The 24,490-nt window shown below is 39.2% G+C and overlaps 1 protein-coding gene across 9 annotated transcripts in view; it reads right to left on the minus strand.

The window, feature by feature from the left end:
• The window catches only part of grip1 (glutamate receptor interacting protein 1), a 196,717-nt gene that overhangs the window by 73,810 nt on the left and 98,417 nt on the right, over window positions 1-24,490 (minus strand). For 2 of the 9 annotated variants that reach the window (XM_056748033.1, XM_056748028.1), the window contains exon 1: window positions 9,082-9,380. The exons of the other annotated variants lie outside the window; for them this stretch is intronic. In XM_056748033.1, the coding sequence (XP_056604011.1) occupies window positions 9,082-9,136 (55 nt within the window). In that variant the 5' untranslated portion in view covers window positions 9,137-9,380. Of the gene's footprint in view, window positions 1-9,081; window positions 9,381-24,490 lie in introns of those variants that run through there. 9 annotated transcript variants of the gene reach the window in all.

A 24,490-nucleotide genomic window follows, 5' to 3' on the forward strand; every position in this document is an offset into this window, starting at 1 on the left:
TACGGTAAGTGATAGTTAATGAGTCCAGCAGGAGTACTGGGCATTTAACAATCAGCCAGTAATTCAACGTAATGTAGTTGGTCACTGACATGTTGAAAAACGCTGAAAGGACTTCAATAAAATCATGTGAAGGGAAAAAATCGAGCACATTATAGAAATTATTCCCCAGGTAAAAAAGTGCACCAAGTACACCATTCAAGTACACTTCCATAATCCACTTTTGTTTTTGTACTTCCATTCATGATGTCTCAAAATAGCACAGTTGAGTACACTTGTTTATCTTAAAAAGTACAAAAAACATTTTTTGGGATATTAAGTACGAAATTAGTGTAGGAAAATAGTGCACTCATAGGTAATAATAATAATAATAACTTTATTTTCTAAAGCGCCTTTAAATGAAGATCTCAAAGAGCTTTACAACAACAAATAAAACCATACACAATAACAATAAAAACACAACATTAAAACAATGTAAAAATAGTACAAATGTTTAATAAAAAGCTATCCTAAAAAAATGCATTTTAAGGCGAGATTTTAAGTGTACACTTAAATGTATTATAGCGCTTTTTTTCTCAAGGGTTGCATACCGTACATACAGTACATACGAAAATAAATATCTTACAAAAAGATGTTACTGTAGGTGTTATACTATGAAACAAAATACTTTGCAAAATTAGTTTTTGCTGTCAAACTTAGTAGGAACTGACTCCTAAATCTACAAAAATATATTAGAAAATGACTATTTAAAAACCGTCTCATAACAGTAAAGTTAGCTGTAAGAAAACATCTTCCACCGTTTGTTTACAACCAACTAGTTTTGCCCTCATGGTCTAATTCAATTCAATTCAAACAATGTACTTGCAACATTCCATTATTTTAACTTGAACAACTTTGTCAGCAAATCTGTGAGATCACGGTCAAGCCTGTTCGTTCCCTACACTGTAAACTTTCTGCAATAAGATTCTAGCATTTTCACTGCAGTACAAATAACATCATTTGGGTCCAGATAATGCTCTGAACCGCTCGGCCATCAGGGCAGACCACCTGCACCAGGGCTATAACTCATCCTCGGACACGCACCTGCTTCTGTTGTTCCACAGTGCATTCCTCTGGATGGGAAGCGTATGTAATCCTTCACCTCTGGGCTGGAGCTGCACCCGGTGGCTGTGGAACTATTCAAACACTCATATTTCTCACCCTGACCCTGTGGCCCATCGGTGAGCTCATTAATGTTCACACCCGACCCAAAGCGGCAGATGATGTCACAGCAGGGTTCAGCTAGATGGCCAAATAATTGACAGCCAGATGAAGTGTACAAAGATGATCTAAAGATAAATGAACAGGTGCTTGGTGAAATGCAATTGCTCTCAGGTTTTAATTCGTACCTGCGATCTTTCGTACCTGCAATTATCCGAAACTGACGTGGAGGCAGAGCTCCAAACTGTCAATTGAGAGTTTTTGGACTGAAGTGCATGAGTCACATTTTCTATAATTCGGTAAATCAAAAGCGAAAAAGAGAATCGGACCTCCGGGTTCACGAACCAGAGTTTTTATTCACGGAGATTCCCAACGGTGTCGCTAACCATTTCAAGCAGAAAGCCCTTCGGCTGCTCGCCTCCCGTGGCTAAGTGGCTAACTCTTGAGATTGATCCAACCTTTCATTTCAGCCCACAATGTTTGCACACCTTCTCCGTAGCTTATCTGCAGAACAGGTGAGAGGTGCTTTAGCATCTACAGAGGGCCGCCGTTGAGGGTAATTGGCTGCGTGAAGTGTTTGTCAGGCGAGTCTATTTAAACGCTTAAACTCAGACTGCAAGACATCTTTGAAATTCATGAGAATCCAAATGAATCAATCTTATGAATGTGAGTCTTTGACCTCCATTAAGGAAAGATGTAGTGGGACCTTTTTTTTAGAAGATCAAAAGTGCTGCCAGTCACTGTAATATTGCTTAAGAATGGCAATAGTTTCTCAAGAATTAAAAATACAAATTCTGTCATCATTTTTTCACCCTCATGTCGTTCAAACGAAGTGGTTTTGTTTCTATACGATTTAAGTAAATGGGGGACATTGTTGTTTGGTTACAAACGCTCTTCAAAATATCTTCTGGTGTGTTCTGCAGCAGAAAGAAAGTTGGTAACACTTTCCAATAAGGTGCTTTTATTAAACATTAGTAAATGAATTAGATAACATTAGATAACAATGAACAGTTTAGTTTTTTAGCATTTATTAATCCTTGTTAATGTTAGTTCATGTCAATACAGTTATTCATGTTATTCACGGGGCATTAACTAATGTTAACAGTGACCATGTTTGATTTTAATAATGTATTAGTAAATGCTGAGATTAACATGAATTAACATTAATAAGTGATGTATTAGTATTGTCCATTGTAAGTTCATTTTAGCTAATGCATTAACTTATTGTTAATAAATAGCACCTTATTGTAAAGTGTTACCAGAAAGTTATACAGGTTCAGTGAAAATATTATTTTAATATTTGGGTGAAATATCATTAAATGCACAATTGACACCACTATCTTGAATTTTTACCATTTTTAATGGAAAATGTAATGCAATAAATAAAACCGAGATTGATTAATACCCTTGTGTATATTCAAAATGTAGATATTTATTGAATATGATATTATATGTCACAGTTATTCTAACAGCAAATACATTTTTGCAAAATCTCAATATTAACACAATTAAAGTATATTCACTTATGAAAAAACACAACAATGATCTGTTCTTTACGAAAACATAATATGGCTATAGAAGACTTTGTATATAGTGGACTAGTCAAATGGGCTACATGTCGTTTCTTTGGCCTTAATGAAGCATGACCTGGTCATAATATGCTTCCATTGAGTAAAAAAGCAACTCAGGCAGTCTTGAAAATCTCATTTTGTGTTTCACTGAAGCAAGTCAGTCAGGTTTTTATCAACACGAGATTGTAAAAACTGACAGAACCTTCATACTGAGTAAAGTCTCCCTTTCCTGGCTTGATGTTGACTGCACTTATAAATATTTGGATGCTCCCGGTAGGCCTTTGAAGCTTTAGAAAACCAGAAAACACTTGGCACCACTGGTGCATTATCTTATAGCGACGTGCTTTAGCATCGCTTCAGAACTTCACAGCGGAAGAATAAAGACATCAAAGCAAAGATGGTGGCGTAGGGGGAAACAAACAGTTTGTTCTCTCTCACGCTCCGAACTCGGAGCGAATCCTAACCGGGAGACAAGATTGCGAATGACAGAAAACACAAGTCTACCGTTCTCCCTATTCTCCTCCCCTCACTCCCCAGCCAAACTGAACACGAACCCCATTACCGCCCGCTGATACTGAACGTTGTGTTTCTCCAGGCAGGACCAACCTCCACACTCAATCTAAATGAAGGTGTTTGTGGAATAATGAAACATTTTTGGGAAAATACATTTTGGGTAGTTGGTCAAACAGATGTTTTGCTTGTCTCAAAGCTTGGCCATGTTGGTCTCATGACCACCAGCTCAAAGCTCTAAAACTATCTAACAGACTAGCAAGGCTTGGTTTACATTATACTTTGAGTTACTGTATAATGATCTGGCCCACTGAGGCAGCTTTATGTTGGAAATGTCAGAAAACTTTAGCATAGGATGTGACCGAACTTGCTACATTTTATGCATACATAAGCCAACAAGCGCAATAACGTTTGTTGTGTTGCCATCATTAATGACAATTCTCTGCCAAATTCTTCAGCTCTCTTTGCCAAAACAGTCTTTTTTATTGACAACCAATTCACAGCCGAGCTTGAACCGGCTGTTTGGGTTTGATTTCGGCTTGGCTGCATTCAGTTTCCATGACATCCAGCATCCGTTCTGCTTTTCAGACATATGGGGGCAGATGATTACACCCAGCAGGCATCTTAACCAATCGGATGACAAGAGACGGCTCAGAGGAGGTGGCACCGTGCAACCTGTCGGTAGGGTGACTGGAATAATGCTGACGTTGCAAAGCCAGAAAAGCAATGGGAGCGTTGATGCTTTAGGGCAGCACGCAGATTCGGTGAAATTAGCAACACAAAGTCAACAACGCTTGAAGACACGCACACACCAGCTGACACAAGCAGAAGCGAAGCAAGCCTTGCATGTAATGAGACTAATGAAGACTTCTGTTGTGAATCATGACTGCTTGCTGTTGTGTGCGTGTGTGTGGTTTTGATGGGAGACCCAAATGTTGCTGCAGCTCTACAGGTTCAGTCCAGGCCACAAGAGACTCTCTTTTGCTGAGAAGGTCATATAGATTAAAAAATATATACGGTGAATAAATAATGCAAGAATCTACATTTTTTACTGTAAGTCGAATAAAATAAAGTAAATTCTTACTTTTGATGGAACTGCTTTTTAAAAACCTGCAGGAGGTTGATGTGCGCTTATCTACTTTCCACCCGAGGTAGCACAAAAACGTACACTTAACCTTTAAGAAAAAACTCTGTGACATTAATTTCCCTGGGGGAAAATTACACAGAGGGTAAAAAAGCCAGGCGACATGGGGTAGACCATTCAAATAACAGACTTCCTCTGGCCACAAAGGCTGTTCTACTGAAACAGAAGGAGCTGATTGAAAACCCAACAGAGTCTGAGAGGGTCTCTTTGATTTGATTGCCTCACACATCAGCCAAACGATCTAAAGCTCTGACACCTCATTGGTTCATGTACGAAAGGTATCATCCCAAAGCTGTTACTGCTGTCAAGAATTATTTACTTCAAACTTCTACCATCTGCTCTGCTCATGTAAGGTTGCAGAGTGGGGGACAACATTGACGATAATTTAATGGTGTCATCAGCAATACTAAAATAAGAAAAGTGAGCAGCCACGCTATGTACTGTTGATATGATGTATAGTTCAAATCATGCAGATAAAGTTTGGTATTACTTTTCTAAACCCTGAAACTGTAATTGGTCGACAATAGACTGTGTAAAAATATCTAATAGACTTTACAGTATGACCTATACAGTTTTTTTCATTTGGGTCAGTCAGCAACCAAAACACCTTGGCAACTGCAAAGCATCGCATCAAACAATTCAGAACATCTTAATAGCAGTATAGAGATCCACCAAACACCACTTAGCAACATCATATCAATGGAACAAATATCACTCAGAAGACCATAGAAACAGCATAGAGATGCCTACAGAACACCTACAGAACGCCTTAGCAACACCACACATTGGGCCTAACATCACAGAACACCTTAGAAACTGCATGACAATGCACCAAACACCACACAGAACACCTTTCCGATGGATCGTACATCACAAAACACCTTAGAAACTGCACAGAGATCAACCAAACACCACACAGGACACCTACGCAACAACATAGCAAATGGACCAAATTTCACAGTACACAATAGCAACTGCACAAAGATAAACCAAACACTAGAGAGAACACCTTGGCAACAGCATAGCGATAGACCAAACATCACAGAACACCTTAGACACTGCACAAAGATAAACCAAACACTAGAGAGAACCCCTTGGCAACAACATAGCGATAGACCAAACATCACAGAACACCTTAGCAACTGGCCAAAGATAAACCAAACACTAGAGAGAACACCTTGGCAACAGCATAGCGATAGACCAAACATCACAGAACACCTTAGCAACTGCATAGTAACGCATCAAACACAACTCAGAACATCTTAACAACACCATAGTAATGAACCAAACATCACAGAACACCTTAGCAACTGCATAGTCACGCATCAAACACAACTCAGAACATCTTAGCAACACCCAAGTGATGAACCAAACATCACAGAACATCCTGGCAACTGCATAGCGATGCCCTTGGCAACCACCCAAAAAGCTGGCACTGCCAGTATTGCATGGGCAGTCAAGCACAACTGTAAAAGTCAACTTTAATTAGTTTCTCTAGTTTGCCATGACAGCTGTTCATTTTATTGGTGGCTGAAGGTTTATATTCCAGGATCCCGAGCTTCACACTTAATGAAAACTGTTCGAGTGCCTTCTATTGTGTCTGCTATGGATGCTACGATTTAAATATAGAGCACTCGTTGGGAGCTGTCAAATCATAATGTCTCAAGATTTTCAAGATTTCATATCTACACAGTAACGCTCCACACGACAGGCCAAAAGATCACCTTCCAACATTTACCTCCTCCAGCCCCTAAATCTAACTGTCAGTCAAGCGTACGGGATTGATATGGGCCGCCGTTCAAAGGGAAAGCTGTTGAAATCAGGGCAGGCATGCACCAGCAGAACCAGAAGCAGGAAAGACAGAAACTCACATCTCCAGATACTGACAGCTTTCTTTTGAAAGTCAGCCTGGAGACATTCTTCTAAAACCATGACGGTTCCTACCATGTGTGAATAGACCGAGTGAAAGGTGCCATGCTCGAGCTGGTGCACGAAAGCGACTGTTGTTTCTGTGGCCTGATCCATTTACAAAGCCACAGGTGTGCCGTGAATCTTTTGCCGGGCAATTTCTTTCTCTCGCTGGGATGCGTAATGTCCTTCTACCTGGTGTGATCTCTGTAATGCAGTTCTACAAACCGAGCTCTAAATTGTTTTTCGGATAGAAAGCAGGTGCCAGTGGTCAGAAGCTCAGTGTTAAGGGTTAGTGTACCCGGTGACTGGTCTGGAACAGAAAGTGAAAGCTCAACTTACTATATCGGAGCAAGAGAATCATTAACATTGCAGTTAAGACAGCAGGCATATGGTGACACTATAAATGCTCACTCTCATTTTTGTTTCACGCCGAGCAAAACCTGTTTCCATTAGCTCTACACTTTAGCCACCTGAGCGGATATAAAACTGCATTCGATAATTTGACAAAAGAAGTACTGGCAGCCACAGAACACACATACCGATTACACAAATACACCCACACGGATGCAAAACACAAATATTTATGAGAAGCCCAAATAAACAAAATACCGTTTCAGGATGGCAATATAAAAGAGATACCCAGATCATTTCTGCCCACCTAGTACCCCAGGAAAGCGGCGATTGGCAGCGCAGTTCACAAAACTCATGACCATAAAGGCTACTAAAAAATAATTGGCACAGCATGCAGAACACCTGCAGAGGTGAAGGTATGGATTGTTATTCCACTCGGTGAAAGAAAATGATATGCATAAATTCATTTAATTAACAACCTGTCTGTATCGCCACACCCTTCAGGGTGCCAAAGACAAATCTTTTCATAAATATTTGAGCAATTTTAAAGGCGGCAGAGATTTCTGACAAAGTAAAATGAGGAGGAAAAGTAACACCTTGGGCCCCTATTTAATTTTCTGACCGAATGACTGCAAACGTGTAACAAAGATATAAAAGCACCAGGCCATTGTGCCATAAATGTCACCAGCGAGATGGATACCGCACACGGCTGAGGGCAGAAACACCAGGTGGTATCACATGTGATGAACGATTTTCGCTGACATCACGTCAGAAATTGTTATATTTTACATTTAGTTATTCATTATACAGTACATATTATATACTGTATGTTATTACATTATTAGCACTCCTGAATATGCCTGCATCAGAGTGTAGAAGGGCTGGCAATGTGTCGATGTTATCGGATATCACCGATGTCTCCATGATTACAACAGACAATAAATGAAAATAATGGAAAATACGTGTTATAACATTATCATCAGCCCAACGTCTGCGCAACGTTGTATGAAGTCCAACAGACCTCATATTATCGGATATCGCGATGATTTTGAAGTAGATTATCCCTAGATTCTATTTTAGAATACTTGCCTTAAAGAAGTCATTATAAATACGCTGTCATTTCATCCACAGAGTAGATGACTCGCTGACTCACGATGAGTCAAATTACTACCTGAGACTTTTAAAGACATGCACACACACACATACACACGCACACACACATAGACACCAAATAGGTTTCATTCACACAAAACCCAAACTAATGATAATCAGATTTATCTTTTTTGGGTCATTCACATGATCACATTTTTAAAACGCATCACAACTGAAATGTTAACAACAATGTGAATTTTATAACAGTAACACAACACCCAATGCAATTTAATTATATCCCAACCTGTATTTTCCAATCAATGCATATGTTAACCTAAATTTAAACAAATCCATTTTTGTTTAATACTTCACATGGCACCACTTAACACCTACGGTGGAGCTGCAAAAATATTACAGTATGCTGAAATCAGTGCTGTCCAATACAAGCTGTTGCATTGTGCATGGATGAAAGGCATCCACTTTCTGGCTGAAATGTATTTTTCACACCGCCAACTGGGGGTTTACTCATGATATTGAGGTCAAGTATTCTCCCCTGAGGGAGCAAGATTTGCAGTATTTATGACAACATCACATGTCTTTAGTAATGCCAAGTTGGCCAACTAACAAACTATAAGCAGTCAGGGGGAATATACAGAAATACATTACTGGAATCAGTCCATGTTTAAAAATGTATATTTAGGCATTTGGTCCAAGACAGTCCATTCAATGTATACGTTTTATTAGTATGTCTCCCATGGGATGCGCTGTTAACGCAACGCGTTTTAATGTACAATATTCTATAGTCTTACTAAAAGAATCAACCCTGAGCCTCGTGCATCAATAGCTTAAACAAACACGTCTGCCATCCCACATCATCCAACATACAAACAACGATCCCAAACAGCGCGGCGCGTTGCATCTTCGGTCAATAATTAACGGGACAGAAGCTTCCGGGCATACGCTCACAGACAGAAGGGTTTTTCCATTATAAGTGCACTGGGCAGACCACCAACTACTGCGCTCTTTCCTGTTAAATATTTATGTGGACGAGCGCTACTTCAGTGCGTCTTTTTGCACCCCAAGTTTAATGCGAGTGCATTTCAAATCAAAGGCGCGCACTTGATGGCCATCGCTCACTGTCCTACATCAGGTCCGATGACCCCTCTCTGCATCTCATCGTCCTGCGTAAATCCCGATCGAATACACAAATAACTAGACAATAGCGCGCTCGCAAACACATCGCAGGGACTACAAGGTGGAGCGCTGGAAAGATAGAATGAAGGGTGAAAACAGCCGAGATCGTACCTTTGTTCACTCTCCGCAGTATCTGGCATCGGCATTTGAAAGAGACGGCTATCATACTAGCTCAGTGCGCGCAGCCGAGGTGCTCGTCCGAGGGCTCCGATGAAAGCGATGCTGCACATGGACATCCAGATTCCGCGCGCATAGCACAGACGCCGCGTCCCACAGGAGAAAGCCAGACCTCGATTCACGCACTCCGTCCTTGCATGCAGCTCATCCGTGCACTATAATGGCAAATCATATTTTCCCCATATAAAATCCAGTGGGTTGTTGAAGGTGCGCGCAAAGGGAGAACGCGTAGAGCTTTGCCGATGTCTCCCATCCAAAGGGTTTGTCTGATCTGAATGGGCTTTAAGAGTTGCACGCGTGCTAGATTCAGTAGTGACCGGTTGCTTTAGCGCATAGAGGGGACACTTGTTTTTCTTTTTTGGCAAAGACGCACTTTGTCAACCGAAGCATTACATAACCAATTGAAAACGACACGTCCGAGGTTCGTTGTAATAAGTTTTTTTTTTGGAGTGGGGATCGTACATAATAATACATTATTTAAATAATCTAAAAAAATTAAAAAATAAAGCCATAATGTAAATAGCACATGAATACATAAATAGAGTGATAAATAATAGCACAGTCAAGAGTACATTTTGTGCAAAACTAAAACACTTGCATTTCAACACTTAAAAAACACAAGTTTTTAAAAACAATCTCTGATGCTTTTGATACAAGATAGATTTTTCTTTACCCCCACATAAACATAGTAAACAATTTTAATGAGTAGGGCTATTGTGAACCCTGTCTGGTAGATTTTGAATAATTACCTAATACCGTCTGTTTACTTAAGTCCAAATTTGCATAATTCCTTTTATACCTTCCCTATTCAGATCCTGTCGAGAGTGGACTGGTAATGTGCAGGCTGGTGCTCCTTTTCATAACATAGAAAACATGCATTTAGGTCAGTGATCGTATCTCTTCGTATTATCAGATATTTGGATGCGCATTAAGCCTGGCAACACGAGTATTAAAGTGTTTCATCTCTGTCTGTCGGTGTGAGTGTATATAAATACGCCCCCATGAGTCCTTAACATGAACGAAAGTATTAAGGTCACCGTACTGGTTTCCTCCCGTGACGATTGTGAGAAAAATTTGAGATAATAGCTGAACGTCTCCGGTGTCTCTGATATGATTGCAATGAGTAAACTCAGGGGTTTCATCTTCTCTTTTCAACCCCCATGTTTTTTTTCTTCCGTTTTAATTTTGTCCAGCGACCAGGTTTATGGTCCAGCAGACCAGATCAATGTTCCGGCGGTGAGATCTGCTTTTGGGATTATGCATGTTGATCAGATTACACACAAACAGGGATCTGTCTGTCCACTTGAACAAGCAATGCTGCAGATGCAGGGATGCTTGATATTCCATGCACGTGGTTATTAAAGTGTATAGGAGTATAGGCGAGCTCTTTGTACACGGCTAATTTGTTTTGTATATCGTTGCTCTAAAGGTTCAGAGGAAATGCGCCATCACGTAGGGAAAGTGCATTAGCCCAATCGTGCAGGAAGAGATGGGCGCGATATGTCAGGTCTTTAAAAAATGTATGGAGATGTCAGCGAACTAAGGCACTCTCCCACATCGAGTTCTTCCTCAAAGGACGAGACTCGGGAAGAGAAATGCACTGAGTAAACCACAATCACTTCAACTGTGTTTAAGATTAAAAATTAACTTTCAATCTGAAAAATTCAGAGACAAATAAAAATTTAAATCCAGCTTTAATCCATGCAAAAATACAATAATTTATGCATCCCACATGAGAAATCGGAAAGACAAATGTTCTCAGCTTGGGATCTACATTTGCATGTAATATTTTATCAGCAAGGCAGCAGATAAAACTGTCCAGGATGAGACATCAATTTTTTCGCTTTGTTGAAAGACAGTGAAGTACAATTTAAGTGTATACATTTGCTCAACTCAAAACTAATACGCATCAGCCAAAAACGAATGCATCCGCACATTTAAACTCCATAAAATCGCAATTTCATTTGAGAAAGGCGGTTGATTTCCTACGTGTTAACATCTGGAGCAATGAAAGAGACATCACCATAATCATAATTGTAAAGAACTGTCATGATTAACCTTATTCTAAGTTAAAGGGACCACACGTATATGTGAAACATTCCATAATCATGGGCATCAAATCTAACGTTTGTCTCCTGAGATGCAGCAATCATGTCTCCTGGGACGAGCGTGGCTGAAATGGCAATCACAACGGCAGGGTTCATTTTCCCATGTCAAAACAGCACTAAGGACCAAGGGAACTCATTCGGAATGAGTTTGAATTCACCCAATCGTATCTGTCTGTGTCTGAATGCATGTAATCGGGAGACGTCTCCGTGCATGGGTGGATGTGTTCTAACAACATGCTGGTGCAAAGGTCTGTCATTAAACTGTAAGGCTGCAAACGTGCCAAGCTGGATGTCCTCGCAAATCTCTGTCATTAGCTGAAACATTTATGGCAACTGCAGTTGAAAATACCTTTCACAACAACCTTGAAGTAACTCAAACTTATTCATCAGGGTGTCTCCATTTCCCCCCTAAGCTTCTTTTTTAGCTGCTGGAAAAGAAAGCAGGAACTCAAATCTTGAAGGGTGAATTGTGATAATGGCTCTCAGAAATAGAAACCCTTTGCTTACTAAAAACCTGTAGAAAAAATAACTGGCCGGAAACAAAGAGAAGTGAACTATTATAAATGAATGAAAATAAACAATCTGATGCCCGTAGCACGTAAAGAATGGCGGGAGCTGTCCACACACTCTGGTGCTGAAATGGCCCAAGGCGTAGTTCCAGTTGCCGCTACGTTAGCGGCCTCTAGTGGCGGAAACTATGTACTGCAGCAATATATGAGTTCACGACGAGAGTGCAGAATGTAGATCACATTTTAAATGTTAAACCATCAAAAGCATCAACTGAATGATGCATGTTTTAAGTAGAATGAAATAATTTTGTCTGGTTTTGTGTTATCTTTGTGTGTACAGGCACATACACGCAGATATGTGTGACTACTAGAATGCCCAGTTACACATTTTCTATCTTGCCCATCCCACAGGCACTGTATTGGGCTGAGTTTAAGGCTTGTAGGCCATTAGGCTAACCAGATGTCACTTTTATGTTCAATAAGCATGCCAGATCAAAGTCATCCTAAGATAAAAACAAAACAGCAGCATAAAGGGCTTCAATGTGTGCCAGAATGATCATTCCTCCGTGATTATTCTTAATAAATACAACCCTGGGATTTCAATTAAAAACTTACAATTAGCAGAAAAGGTTAAGCTTTTCCACTCTGTAAAGTGATTGTGTGCATGTTAAATATTATGCATGAATATATTTATTATCTAGATATTAAGACTGACATTGCCTTCTGCCCACTTTAGCCAACACCATCAGTATCAAAGTGGGTTTTCCAGTACAAAACTATCTTTCTATGGATTCTTTAAGCTCACATGCCCTCTGTCTAAAAAAAATCCTCAAGTTTATGGAACCACAGCATCTGGCATCCGCAAATATTGTATCAGCAAGTCATTAAGATAATACGTGTTCTAGCGTTTACTTGTTCAACATATTATTAAGTTAGAATATATCCACAACAGACATCTGTCTCCCTCTCTCTGCACATGTTCTTTCATTATTTTAGCAGTAGACAAAAGCTTTATTGATTCCGTCTAATGCAGGCAAATTGAATATTCTTACTGAAGCCCAGGCCGTTCCATTCATAACAAGTGTGTATCCCAAATTCAGTTGCATTTTTTGCAAGCCATCTTTGAACGACAAATCTTTTTATTTGTTTATATTTTTTTAGAGTTAATGGTCTCTGTGTGAGCTCTAGGCAGCAGGATTAAAACCAAGCGATGGGTTAATTCCTCATTTAAATCTCAGAGAGAGAAAATTGGCCTGTCCATTTATAACATGACCCGTATTAAAAGTGTTGATGAGCTGCCCGTCATTAAGAGAAGAGCATCTGTTATGTTCAATCGCCGCTCTTTATAGCCTTCGGCGGGGGGTTTGGCACCCTTAAGCGTGGATGTCAGCGAGATTTTTGCATCCAACATAAGTTTGCAAAGGCCATTAAAAGTTAAGCAATGTTCCCAAACGCAGATTGTGGATGAGATCTGGTGTGGGTTAAAGCTTTGACACCTGAGATTTAATGATGCTACCGACACAATAACAGGACACCTTGTCCACTGACTCCAATAATATTTCCTCACAACATCAACAGACGGAAAAGCGAAATGTGTTTTAAAATGATGAGTTGAGCACACTTGAGAAGCAAAAGCACAATCCTGCCATAACACAAACACAATGTTATCTTCTCACTATCAGATGTTGGAAAGAGTCACAGACATGCTTTGCCGTGAATTTGTTTAATCAGCTCAGCAGTTATCGATACCCAAACGTCCCTACAGAACGACACACCCCATATGCGGGCCAAAACCGGTACCCTGGCATCTCCTAACAACACTCGATTGGACACTTTCAGGGCAGGCAGCGCCAAACCCAAGTTAAGGCAGAAAGAGGTCAAATTGACTTGGCCTTGAGCAGAAATCATCTGTTAGGACCATTTGCTGCTCAAGACCGGTGCCAAGAGAAGACAAACCAACCAATCACAGTCGCATTGTCGAATAGACACCCCAATACATTAACAGTTTACAGCGAAGTGCCCCACGTCTGACGGTGAGAATATTACTCTGAAAGACCCAAAAGCTATCCACAGATGTCCCTGTCAAGATAGATTCATCGGACTAAAGGCGGTGGGCAACTCGAGCGATTAATGGGTCCAGTCAAGCATCACCGTCCCACGGAATTGTCTTAAAGCAAGTTGGAGCGCAGGTTGCAATCAGTTCTATTGTTTTAGAATGATTAAACATCAGGTCTGATGAAATGCTGATGACAGTGATTTCCCATACAAACACGGCACCGCTTCCGACGGGAAGCCGGAACATGAGGAAACAACCGAACTTTCAATATCGTGTAGCTTTGAAGTAGGGACACATCAAAAAGCGTCTCCTAAGGCTGTTTGCTTTTGCTCTTTCTCTATCACTCTAAATAACCATAGACACAGTAGAGGATGCATATAAATAAAGAATTATAAGATATTTTAAGAGACCCTATAGCTGTGAAGATACAGACTAAAATGGGGAAGATACAAACAATACTTAAATATCATAGTTCACTTCTAAACTTGTTCCCGTACAGTTATCACGGTTGTCACAATTATGTGACATGTTTTGAGCGATTACATGAATATTGTACAAATCATTCTTTTTACTTTTACTCTGGACACTACAAAAAGCATGCTACTTTACTTTGACAATGCTAACCTGTTAACTGTCAGATCCCTTTTTGAGCCTACACATGATACCGCATGTTGGAACTAAAATGCCGGTAACTCATGAATTCTTTGGAATACAGACTTAAGGTTAGTCTCGTTTGAAAAAGAAAGTAGCTGACTATTGCTAATAAAACACACACACAAACAAAAAAATTTAAGGTATGTTGCTAGGTTTATTTTAAAAAATAGATTAAAAAGTTATGTTTTTATTTGATTAAAAAATACATTAAAAAACTACGGCTCACAAAAGATAACAAAAAATCTAAGCACACTTTATAAAAAAGAATCAATTACTCTCCCTACATAAATTATAAAAAGAACACCAAAGAAATCTGTATTCTAGAGTCTTAGACCTTTCCAATGATATATAGTATATTATCATGATTCGATTAGAAATTACATGAAAAATATTGACGCAAACTTAGGTGTCCCGTATACGGAACGGGTGACAGTTAACTAAAAGTTTTTGTAAGTCATCATCCACTTATGAAAATCCCAACAAACAGCCAATTATCTGCAAACTCTTGTAAATTGTGAATATATTCAATATCATAGCTGTCCATCCCAAACCTTGTATGTGCAAATTCACTGTTTCTAAAGGAAAGGAAAAAACACTGTAAAAAGACTTATTTATTGATTAAATATTGTGTTGTCGAAGCTGACAAGCACTTTTAAATACTTTTGATTGTTTAGATTTTCCAAAACTGAGGAACAAACATAAAGATTGAATAATAATAATGATTTATTAAACAAACTATGGAGGATTCAGAAAGACATCAGCGATATATTAAAAACAAATCAAATACTACTCCCCCCACAACTTTCAAATGACAAAAAGATCATCTCCTGAAGCCCACAAACTAGAGCCACTCACAGTCCCTCACCTTGGTTTACACCTCCCCCCTCTGTACCTGCAGGTTCCTCCTCATTTCTCTGATCTGTATAACAGGACGGACGGGAAAGAGGGACCGCAGTCCAGCTCTGTAGCAGCCTTCTCATCTCAACGGCTTCTGAGAGAACTGTCCATCAACCGCTGTGCCTTTCTAATCGACCCCCTCTTAAAACAAAGCCTAACTAATGACCCTAAAATCATTAAGCAAACATCAGATCCCTCTCTTCCGCCAGTAGAGGGCAGCGATGGGCGGGATGCAGGTGGGGGAAATTCTGAGCCTGCGTGTGCGTGCATGTGAAGATGGTTGCCATGGAAATAGTGCAGTCGGAAAAGGGCGGATCTGAGAGCGGTTGTGCGCGGCTTATAGGAGTTGACAGGAGGTGGGCTGAGAGCCCCTGGTGAAATGTGGGTACACAAGCGTGCGATCATCTCATTCTAAATTTGTGTGCGTGTGTACGGGGGGTAAATGATAAAAAACACGACACTGCGTGTTAAGCACGTGGCAATGGTATGTAAAGATGGTCATGAATATTATGAATGTAAATTGTTTCTAGGCAGCGTGGCGTATTGTCTACACTGTATGGATTTACTGGAGGAAAAAAAGCAACGTTGAGCAATCACTCATCTGACTCAGCAAAGTAGTGATGTTCAATGCTGCTAATGCACAATGAGCTGTGTGTGTGTGTGTGTGTGTTCATTGACCCCTTAACCAATCAAACCCATCCACTGCTAATCTAAACATTTTATTCAAAGGTGAACTGACCCCAGAATGCTTCCTGTGCATGCCGATACCAGAACACAATGAACCACTGCAGTGGGACAATGACACAGAGAGAGAGAGAGAGAGAGGAGGTGCAGGTTCAATTAAACAGGCTTATGTTGACTTTGATCAATCAGGCTCTTAATGATGTTGAGTTCGCTGCGGCAGAGAGAAGTTTCACTGACATTTTAATGGAAGAGGTGCTTTGTAAATCATCAGATCAGACAAACACAGAGCTGACGCTGCTCAGCAGAGGGCGCTATTTAATAAGATCACTGCTCAAGAGGACCAGCACATCTATAGGCGAAGTCATACATCATATGCCGATAAAATGTTCTCGTGACGATATGTGACAAGCTATAATCTGTTTAGTCCTGAGTTGTGAGTCGTGGTTTGACTATATTCATGGGTATGTGTACTGTATGAGGCTTGCGGCATGACGTATGAGTCTTTTGATGGGTTTTGACATAATGTCTTTGTAACTGAAACGTTTGGTCTCATTGAGGAAAAAACTTAAAGAAGTGGACAGTTTGCACTAATTCACTTAACGAAATGCGAAACTGTCAACTGTACACATTATAGGCATAATTATCACAAAGATGATGATAATTGTATGCATTTAAAGTGCTTAATTCTATACCGCTAGTAAAATCACTTTACGGTGAATGTTCAATGCCCAGATGTATTGGAACAGCAGCGAGGGCAATCACGACTCTGATGAAGAAAGGATAGACATCTACATCAATCTTCCTCCCTGTTATTACAGAATACTGCATCTCTGCTATCAGCATATATCTGCGTTTAATCAAAACCAATGCCAGCCAGAGGGCAGTAAACAGTGTGTGTGTGTGTGTGTGTGTGTCTATGTCTGCATGTGAGGGACAGAGAGAGAGAGACATTAAGAGTTCAATAGCCCTGCGCAGCCTTGATCATCAATGGCGATAAGAGCCTGACAACATCTGACCTCTACCGTGACGCATCACCCTGTCGCTTTACTGCAGTTTCATCCTGAACAAATCTGCACCTTTAAACAGCACCTCTTTTATCAACCAAGAACCAAAGGACAGATACTGTAGTTCACATCTTATCAGCAGCTGACAGAAAAATGCATTGCTGGTAAAGTTGGTGTGATAAAAGTTATGACAATAAGAAACTTGTCTATATGCTCATTAGGATTTACGGAAAATTTGCACACAATACAGTAAACAGCACGTAGTTCCTAATGGAGGCTTTTATTTTGTATCATACACCCACTTGTAATTAATTCTAAATATAACAAGTAATGTCTAAATATACTATTTTTACACTAGTTTTATGTTGACTTTGACAGACCTCGTCAAACTAACCGGCAGACATACAGAACACATGGTCTGCCGGTTTTGGATCTTTAATTGTTTTTGCATTTCTACTGAAAATCCTCTCTAAACCGTCAGGTGTTTGGCCAGTAGGTCACTGTACTTCTATAGCCTGAGGCCTGCTGGTAATGACTGGTTGGCCTCCGGCAACCGCAAAGACAATCACATCTCCATTTGTACCTCCATTCGAAAATAACAAGTCAAACAGCGATGAATGATCTCTTTAAATTACAGCAGCTGTCTTACGGTGTGAAAACAAAAGAACCATGTCAAATGGTGCATTATGGGTACAGTCAGCACCTCCCCTGCCAGCTCTGTCTTTAAGAGATCAGGTCTTCCATAGAGGAAGTCAAGCAGAGAGTAAGACTGGTGTAATGAAGCCCTGTCACTGCTTCTGGGATATGTTTATAAGCACTTCCCGTGTGAGGAGGAAGCCGTTATTTTTGGGACTGCTATAGACGCCTCGTCTTTCTGTGCCGCCAGATCGTATTAAGACCCGGTCGGCGCAATGATGTCAGGCCTCGCCGTGCTTCTAAAAACCAGTCTGGAGGAAATGTTAGATTTAGTGATCGGTTAAACAGGACAGACTCAAAACCTCCAGATTTATATACTAATTTGGGACACCGTCATCGGGACCTATTTGTGGCTGGAAATACAATACACTCCTCTGATATCGATCATGGTCTTCCACACATGACAGTTAAAGAGACAGCGCTATTTAAAACTCTGTCTCTCTAGGTGGTCTGACCTCTCTTAACACACAGGCGTCTCACATTTGCACCCACAACATCCGGAAGATCCAGACTCTTTGCTAACACCTGTACAGTTGATAGAGCAACACAATCTTAATGAGCTGACTCTTAAAGGGACAGTTCACCCCCCAAAAAAAGAAATTCTTCACATTTCACTCACGTCATCTGTCATGTCGTTCCAAATTGATACGACTTGAAATTCTTTGGTAGAACACGAAAAATGAAGTTTAAAGGAGTAGTTCTCTTTCAAAATAAAATTTCATGATAATTTACTCACCCGCATGTCATCCAAGATTTTCTGGTTTTTTTTCTTTAATCAAAGAGAAATGAAGGTTTTTGATGAAAACATTCCAGGATTCTTCTCCATATAGTGGACTTCAATGGACTCCAAAGGTCAAAATTACAGTTTCAGTGCAGCTTCAAAGCGCTTTAAATGTTACCAGACGATGAGTAAGGGTCTTATCAAGCGAAACGATCGGTCATTTTCTAAATATAATAAAAGGGATATGCTTTATAAACAAATATGCTCGCCTTGCTCTGGTCTGCGATGGCCGTTCATGGCTTCACGTAATACGTCCACTATACGGAGAAAGTCCTGGAATGTTTTCATCAAAAACCTTATTTCTTTTCGACTAAAGAAACAAATACAAAACATCTTGGATGACATTTATTTCGAAAGTGAGCTACTCCTTTGACAGTTCAAACTGATGTTTCATACTAAATGTATCGTAAATGGGGACTGGAGCTTTCTAGAGTCAAGCTATAAAAAAAATGTGTTGTACATTATGAATTTGGTCATGAATTGATCATTAATGGGCATTACATTCATAGGCTTCAAGGGAAAGGAAGAAAGTCAAATGGGTACAGAAGAACATAAGACAGAAGTTTTATTTGGGATGAACTGTTCCTTCAAGTTGATCCAAGACACATGCAACGATGTCACCCATCAAACTGCTGACATCCACACGACATCGTATCCTTTAAGTGCCAGGTCATAGTGAGGGCGGCGGGGAACTCCTGCTCATAACGTGATTCCACAAGAGACTATTCAATGACACACAATAAAGACAGACAGCACACACATAAAATATTAAAGAAATGTGCTTACCTAAATGGAGTACAGCAGAGACGGTGAGCGAGGGAGAAAGAGAGAGAGAGAAAAAACATTAAGTAAAGAATACATGAAACACATTTAAAAAAACATATGAGGTCCTTGTTATTGTTTACAACTGGCTGACTTCATTTTTTTTCTATTGACATTAAATGAAGAACTCTATTGAATCTCCTGCTTATCACACTATTGTACATAGAAAAAGACCAAGGAACCTCACAAGTGTCTCTTCTAGAGTTTTAATGGAGATCTCAACAATGTCTCAGATGCTAAAGTCTGCAATGAAATATCAGAAATTATTAAAAAGTATTTATAGAGCTGTCAAACGATTAATCACATCCAGAATAAAAGTTTGTGTTTACAGTGTTGTACAAATACAAATTAATTTTATATATAAATAAATAAATAAAAATCAAATTATACATGCATGTGTGTGTATTTATATATACATAATTATCAAAACATATATTAACAAAACAAAAACAAAAACGTTTATTTTGCACATGATTAGTCGCCACGAATGGTTGTATATAGCTAGATTACATAATATATGTCTGTGTAGTATGATTATTCATTTTATATTTATAAACACATAAATGTATACATATTTAGGAAATATTTACATTATTTATATTTATCAATAATTTAAATTATATATATATATATATATATATATTAGTGGTGGGCCGTTAACGGCGTTAACGCCGTTAACGCAGTGAGACTTTTATCGCGCGATAAAAAAATTGTCGCCGTTAATCTATTCTCAAAGTTGGTTTGGGAGCTGGGTCTATACTACGCAAGCTATGATGACTTTCACCTTGATATTTTAGCGCGGATGTATACCAGCTTAAATGCAATGTACGGGGCGAGAACGAGATTTTTCAACTCGCGTGATACGCGGAAGCAGAAGCCGCCTCATCATCTCATAACCAGGGCTTCATTCGCGCAGCAAGTAGGTCTATTGCCTCTTTGCATTAACATATAAATCACTCGCGCTTGACACGCCATTCGCGTTTGGTCTGAACACAACATAACGTTACTGTGAAATTACAACATCAAACGTGACGTGCTAACATGGATGCAGCTATGAAGCCGCCGGGTTTGCTTCAGGGAATATTAATTTTTAAGAAGCTTCCCAATGGAAACATCGACAAGACTAAGGTTGTTTGCACCTTGTGCAATGCGGAATTGGTTTAAAAAAAAAAAAACTTTCTCTCAACAGGTAGTGGTCTAGCTTTAGTTGAAACCAGTAACTTTGTATTGAGATCTAATGTATTATGGCTCCTGTATGACATATCGCTTGTTGCTCCCTCACTCTTTGTAAGTCCCTTTGGATAAAAGCGTCTGCTAAATGACTAAATGTAAATGTACTGTAGGAGCTCTTCCAGTCTCAAGTACCACATAAACACAAATCTTAGCTAATGCGGAAGTAAACACAAATACATCTTATTGAACATAACTTATTTTCATCATCAATTATCATAGTAGAACAGCTTTCTCAAGCAGTTTGTGATGCATTTTGGAAACAGGACATGAGCCCCTGGTCTAATGCGCCACCTGGCTTGAGAAACCTGTTCTCGAAGACTTACTTTTAGTCATTATTTGGGTAGCACACATATTCTGAATGCCTTCGGCAGAATTCAAATGAGCCATTTTAATCTAGATTAATCTAGATTAATTTTGGAATTAATCTAGATTAATCTAGATTAAAAAAATTAATCTATGCCCACCACTAATATATATATACATATATATTTATATATATATATATATATATATATATATGTTTATTCATTTAAAAAATATATATTTTTCTTAAATATATGCATGTATGTGTATGTTTTATAAATACTAAATTAATATGCACAGTACACAGACATATAATTATGCAGACAAAAACTTTTATCCTGAATGCGATTAATCGCAATGAATCACCTAATTATTTATCACCAAAGAGATCAGATTGAAGCAAAGCTACTGATGTGAATGTATTCATTTAGTGTGTGTCAATAACTCATTTACTTTATTTTTATTTTAATAAAACAGTGCAATTTTACGGAGAAAAATTCGAGATAAAGTTGATATTGACACTGGGAACGCCCGTCGCACAAGCTATGAAAAGCATCTGAGCAATAAAATGCTTTTCTGGTTCGAGTCTCCCAAGGCAACCGGTCCACACCAAACAGATTATGAAAACGCAGTCAATGCTCGCAGCTTTTGCTTGGATAAGCATATAAGCATCTTAACATCATCATCGACTAAACAAACATCAACACCAGCGGCCTCGAGTATACCGAGCACAGTACATGACCTCTGATGTGTGTTCATATCATCGTCCCACTTTAAATAATGGACAACTTTCTGACATCTAATGGCTTTCATCTCAACAGCCCACCATCATTTAGCCTCCCTAAGGAAAAGAGTGACAATCTAACATCTTTCTAAATGTTTTTTCTTCCCCAGGCGCTCCAGGCTGCGAGGGCAGGAGGGGGAAAAATGGCACATGATTCGACAATCACATTTGCATCTTTCCAATCTGCATTCCAGAGCAATGACAAATCAAATGCGGCATGCGCGCGGGGAGGAAAATTTGCTTTGGGTCAGCGGGGAAGCACCTTTCTGGTTGTCCGTAATGCAGCATGCTTTAATGACCATCTAACTCATAAAACTATAATCGTGGTCTAATGTGAGGGTGAACTGAAGATTTTAGCCTGTGTTTTCTTAGGGTTTCTACTGAGAGGAACTGTAAGAGAGAATCATGGCTAAAGATGGAAGTTATGACTCAATAGTGAGGTGTGACTGCTGATGTCTTTCTCAACTCGATCTGGTGGGAATGACGTCAATGTTTTATGCACATTAAAAGTCAACCAAACCTGACAGCTAGTCCTCAAATTCCAAACTGCAATTCCTCATGACATATTCAAAAGGAGAATGACCATACGATTTGATCCTTTAATGATACAATGCGTCATGACATTTCATTCATATTTAGTTTGTTTTAAATGTTCTCTAAATGTATTCAAACCACAACAGATCGGTGCTCTTATGTACACAAAGCTTTGCATAGATTTCATTCAAGAGCCTTCATTTTTTTTAATGCAGATATGTGCATTGAATATTATGTGCACATTTAAATAGCCATGTGATACATTTCTACATCAGGTTTAAGAATATATGTAGTTATTTCTTTAAGATATTAATGGAGAAAACAATAGGTTACAATTATTAAAATTAAGATTAAATGTTACTTATGTTAAAAAAATTGTGGAAAGATTTAATATTATATAAAAAGAAATCAATTGGATAGCGACGGGTGGATGGTCTTCATTCAGAAGAACAAAGTTGAAGATGTTGAATATCAGCATCTATTAAAATGAGATACAAATCTAAGTTCTTTCATAGGCAGTGCATGTTTTATTAAAAAAAAGAATATCCCGACACATTTCTTCCCTTCAAATTAGTCTGCATCAAATAATCGTGATTTTGTGTTTGTTCATAGCATTTCTACCCATAATTCAAAGTTTCCGTCTATCACGTCCTGTGTATTGAGATTTTTGAAACTGCAGTGAAAAATGTTCAAGAACACAATGGCACCCTGTCAATCAGAGCTACAGACTACACATACTGTTACCACAACTTATTCAGGTTTTATGAATTTCTCTATCATTCTCTCGACCTTCAGAATGTCTGCTACTAGCTGGACAGCAATGAGGCAAAGAGGAAAATAATGAAGTATTATAGGATCCAAATCTCCAGGCTTCTTTAAAAGCCAACAGCTACTCAATTTTATTTTAACAATACAACTCCTGGCTAAACGCAGTCCTTAAAAGCACGCTGGGCTGAGCTGTTTTACTGCAACTTTAGTTTTTGGAGTCTCATCCTGAGATGTCATGCCGGAGGGATTGCTCTGCCAGTAGGGATAGCTGAACCTTTCTGTCCGATGGACACAGAGCACTGAATTAATTTTCTCCCTCAGTAAACTCTGGCTAGCTCTCCCGTCCGGGCGATTAAACCAACACGGGTAACTTTTACTGTCCGGGGAAATCAAAAGCCACTCTTGGATAAAAGCAGCGCTTGTCTTAAATCCACTGACAGGCCAGCTACAATGTCGATGTGCTCATTTGAGTGAAAAATTAGGTTAAAATGTCTGAGAAAACATTGGAAATCTACCTAATCTGAAAGATCAAAATTAGATTTTGGAAAAAATGTGTCCTGTAGCGACACCTGCAATGATCCGTTGCAATATTAGAGTGATGACCACCCGTTTTAAAAAATGGATGATTGAGCGTGCGCCACATCCCTGTGCAAATCTTGTAGACCATATGCTGATTCAGAACACAGGGACCTTTCAAGCAGAATGATAAATCTTCTTTCTCTTTACAGTGTGTAGAAGTATCGATGTGGTCTGGTTATGGTGGTGGACAATGCAGTTCACCAAACTATCAAATAATTGAGTAGATGGGGAATGACATAATTGACTATGGTGCCAAATATTGCACAAATTAAGGCCATGAACACACTTGACCTCTTTTTTGACTGGCAAAGTTGACAAAAAGGGGTTTTTAGTTAATAAAAAGAAGGCCGTGTTTGGTTACAAATAGCAGCCGAACGCCATGACTTCAGTCCTGCGAAAAAGAAATCGAAGTCGACTTGAATTATAAACATAGAGTGTATTTGCAATAACAAATCACATATTTAAAAACTATAATACAAATTTCTCGATAGAAATGCCATCAAAAGTTATTGAAAGCTCAACTTACATTTATACTAAACTATGCTTTTACCGGCATTTCGGCCAGCATTTTATTTATTCAAGCTTGATCAATCACCTCCCTCGCATGTTGTTATGGAAATGACACACTACTCGGTTGTCATTGGTTAGTAGTTTGATGTAGGGCCATTTTTCAGAAAAGTTGAACTTAAAAAGACACCCAGAGTGCAGAAAAAGACGCCGGTGCTGGCGTTAAAAAAAGCGCTTTTTGAAATATGCAAAAGAGACGCTAGCAGCTTTGAAAAAGAATTCAAGTCTGAACACGGCCTAAGATTTTAATTTCAGAGCAAATCAGCTGACTAAAGAAAATCACCATGACAAAAACAAACTAGACATGTGTTTGTTGTTTGGTTTATAGACTATAATGAACTTAAGGACTGTAAAATGCATGGCG

This window comes from Triplophysa dalaica, chromosome 5, assembly GCF_015846415.1.
Source record: "Triplophysa dalaica isolate WHDGS20190420 chromosome 5, ASM1584641v1, whole genome shotgun sequence".
NCBI lineage: Eukaryota > Metazoa > Chordata > Actinopteri > Cypriniformes > Nemacheilidae > Triplophysa > Triplophysa dalaica.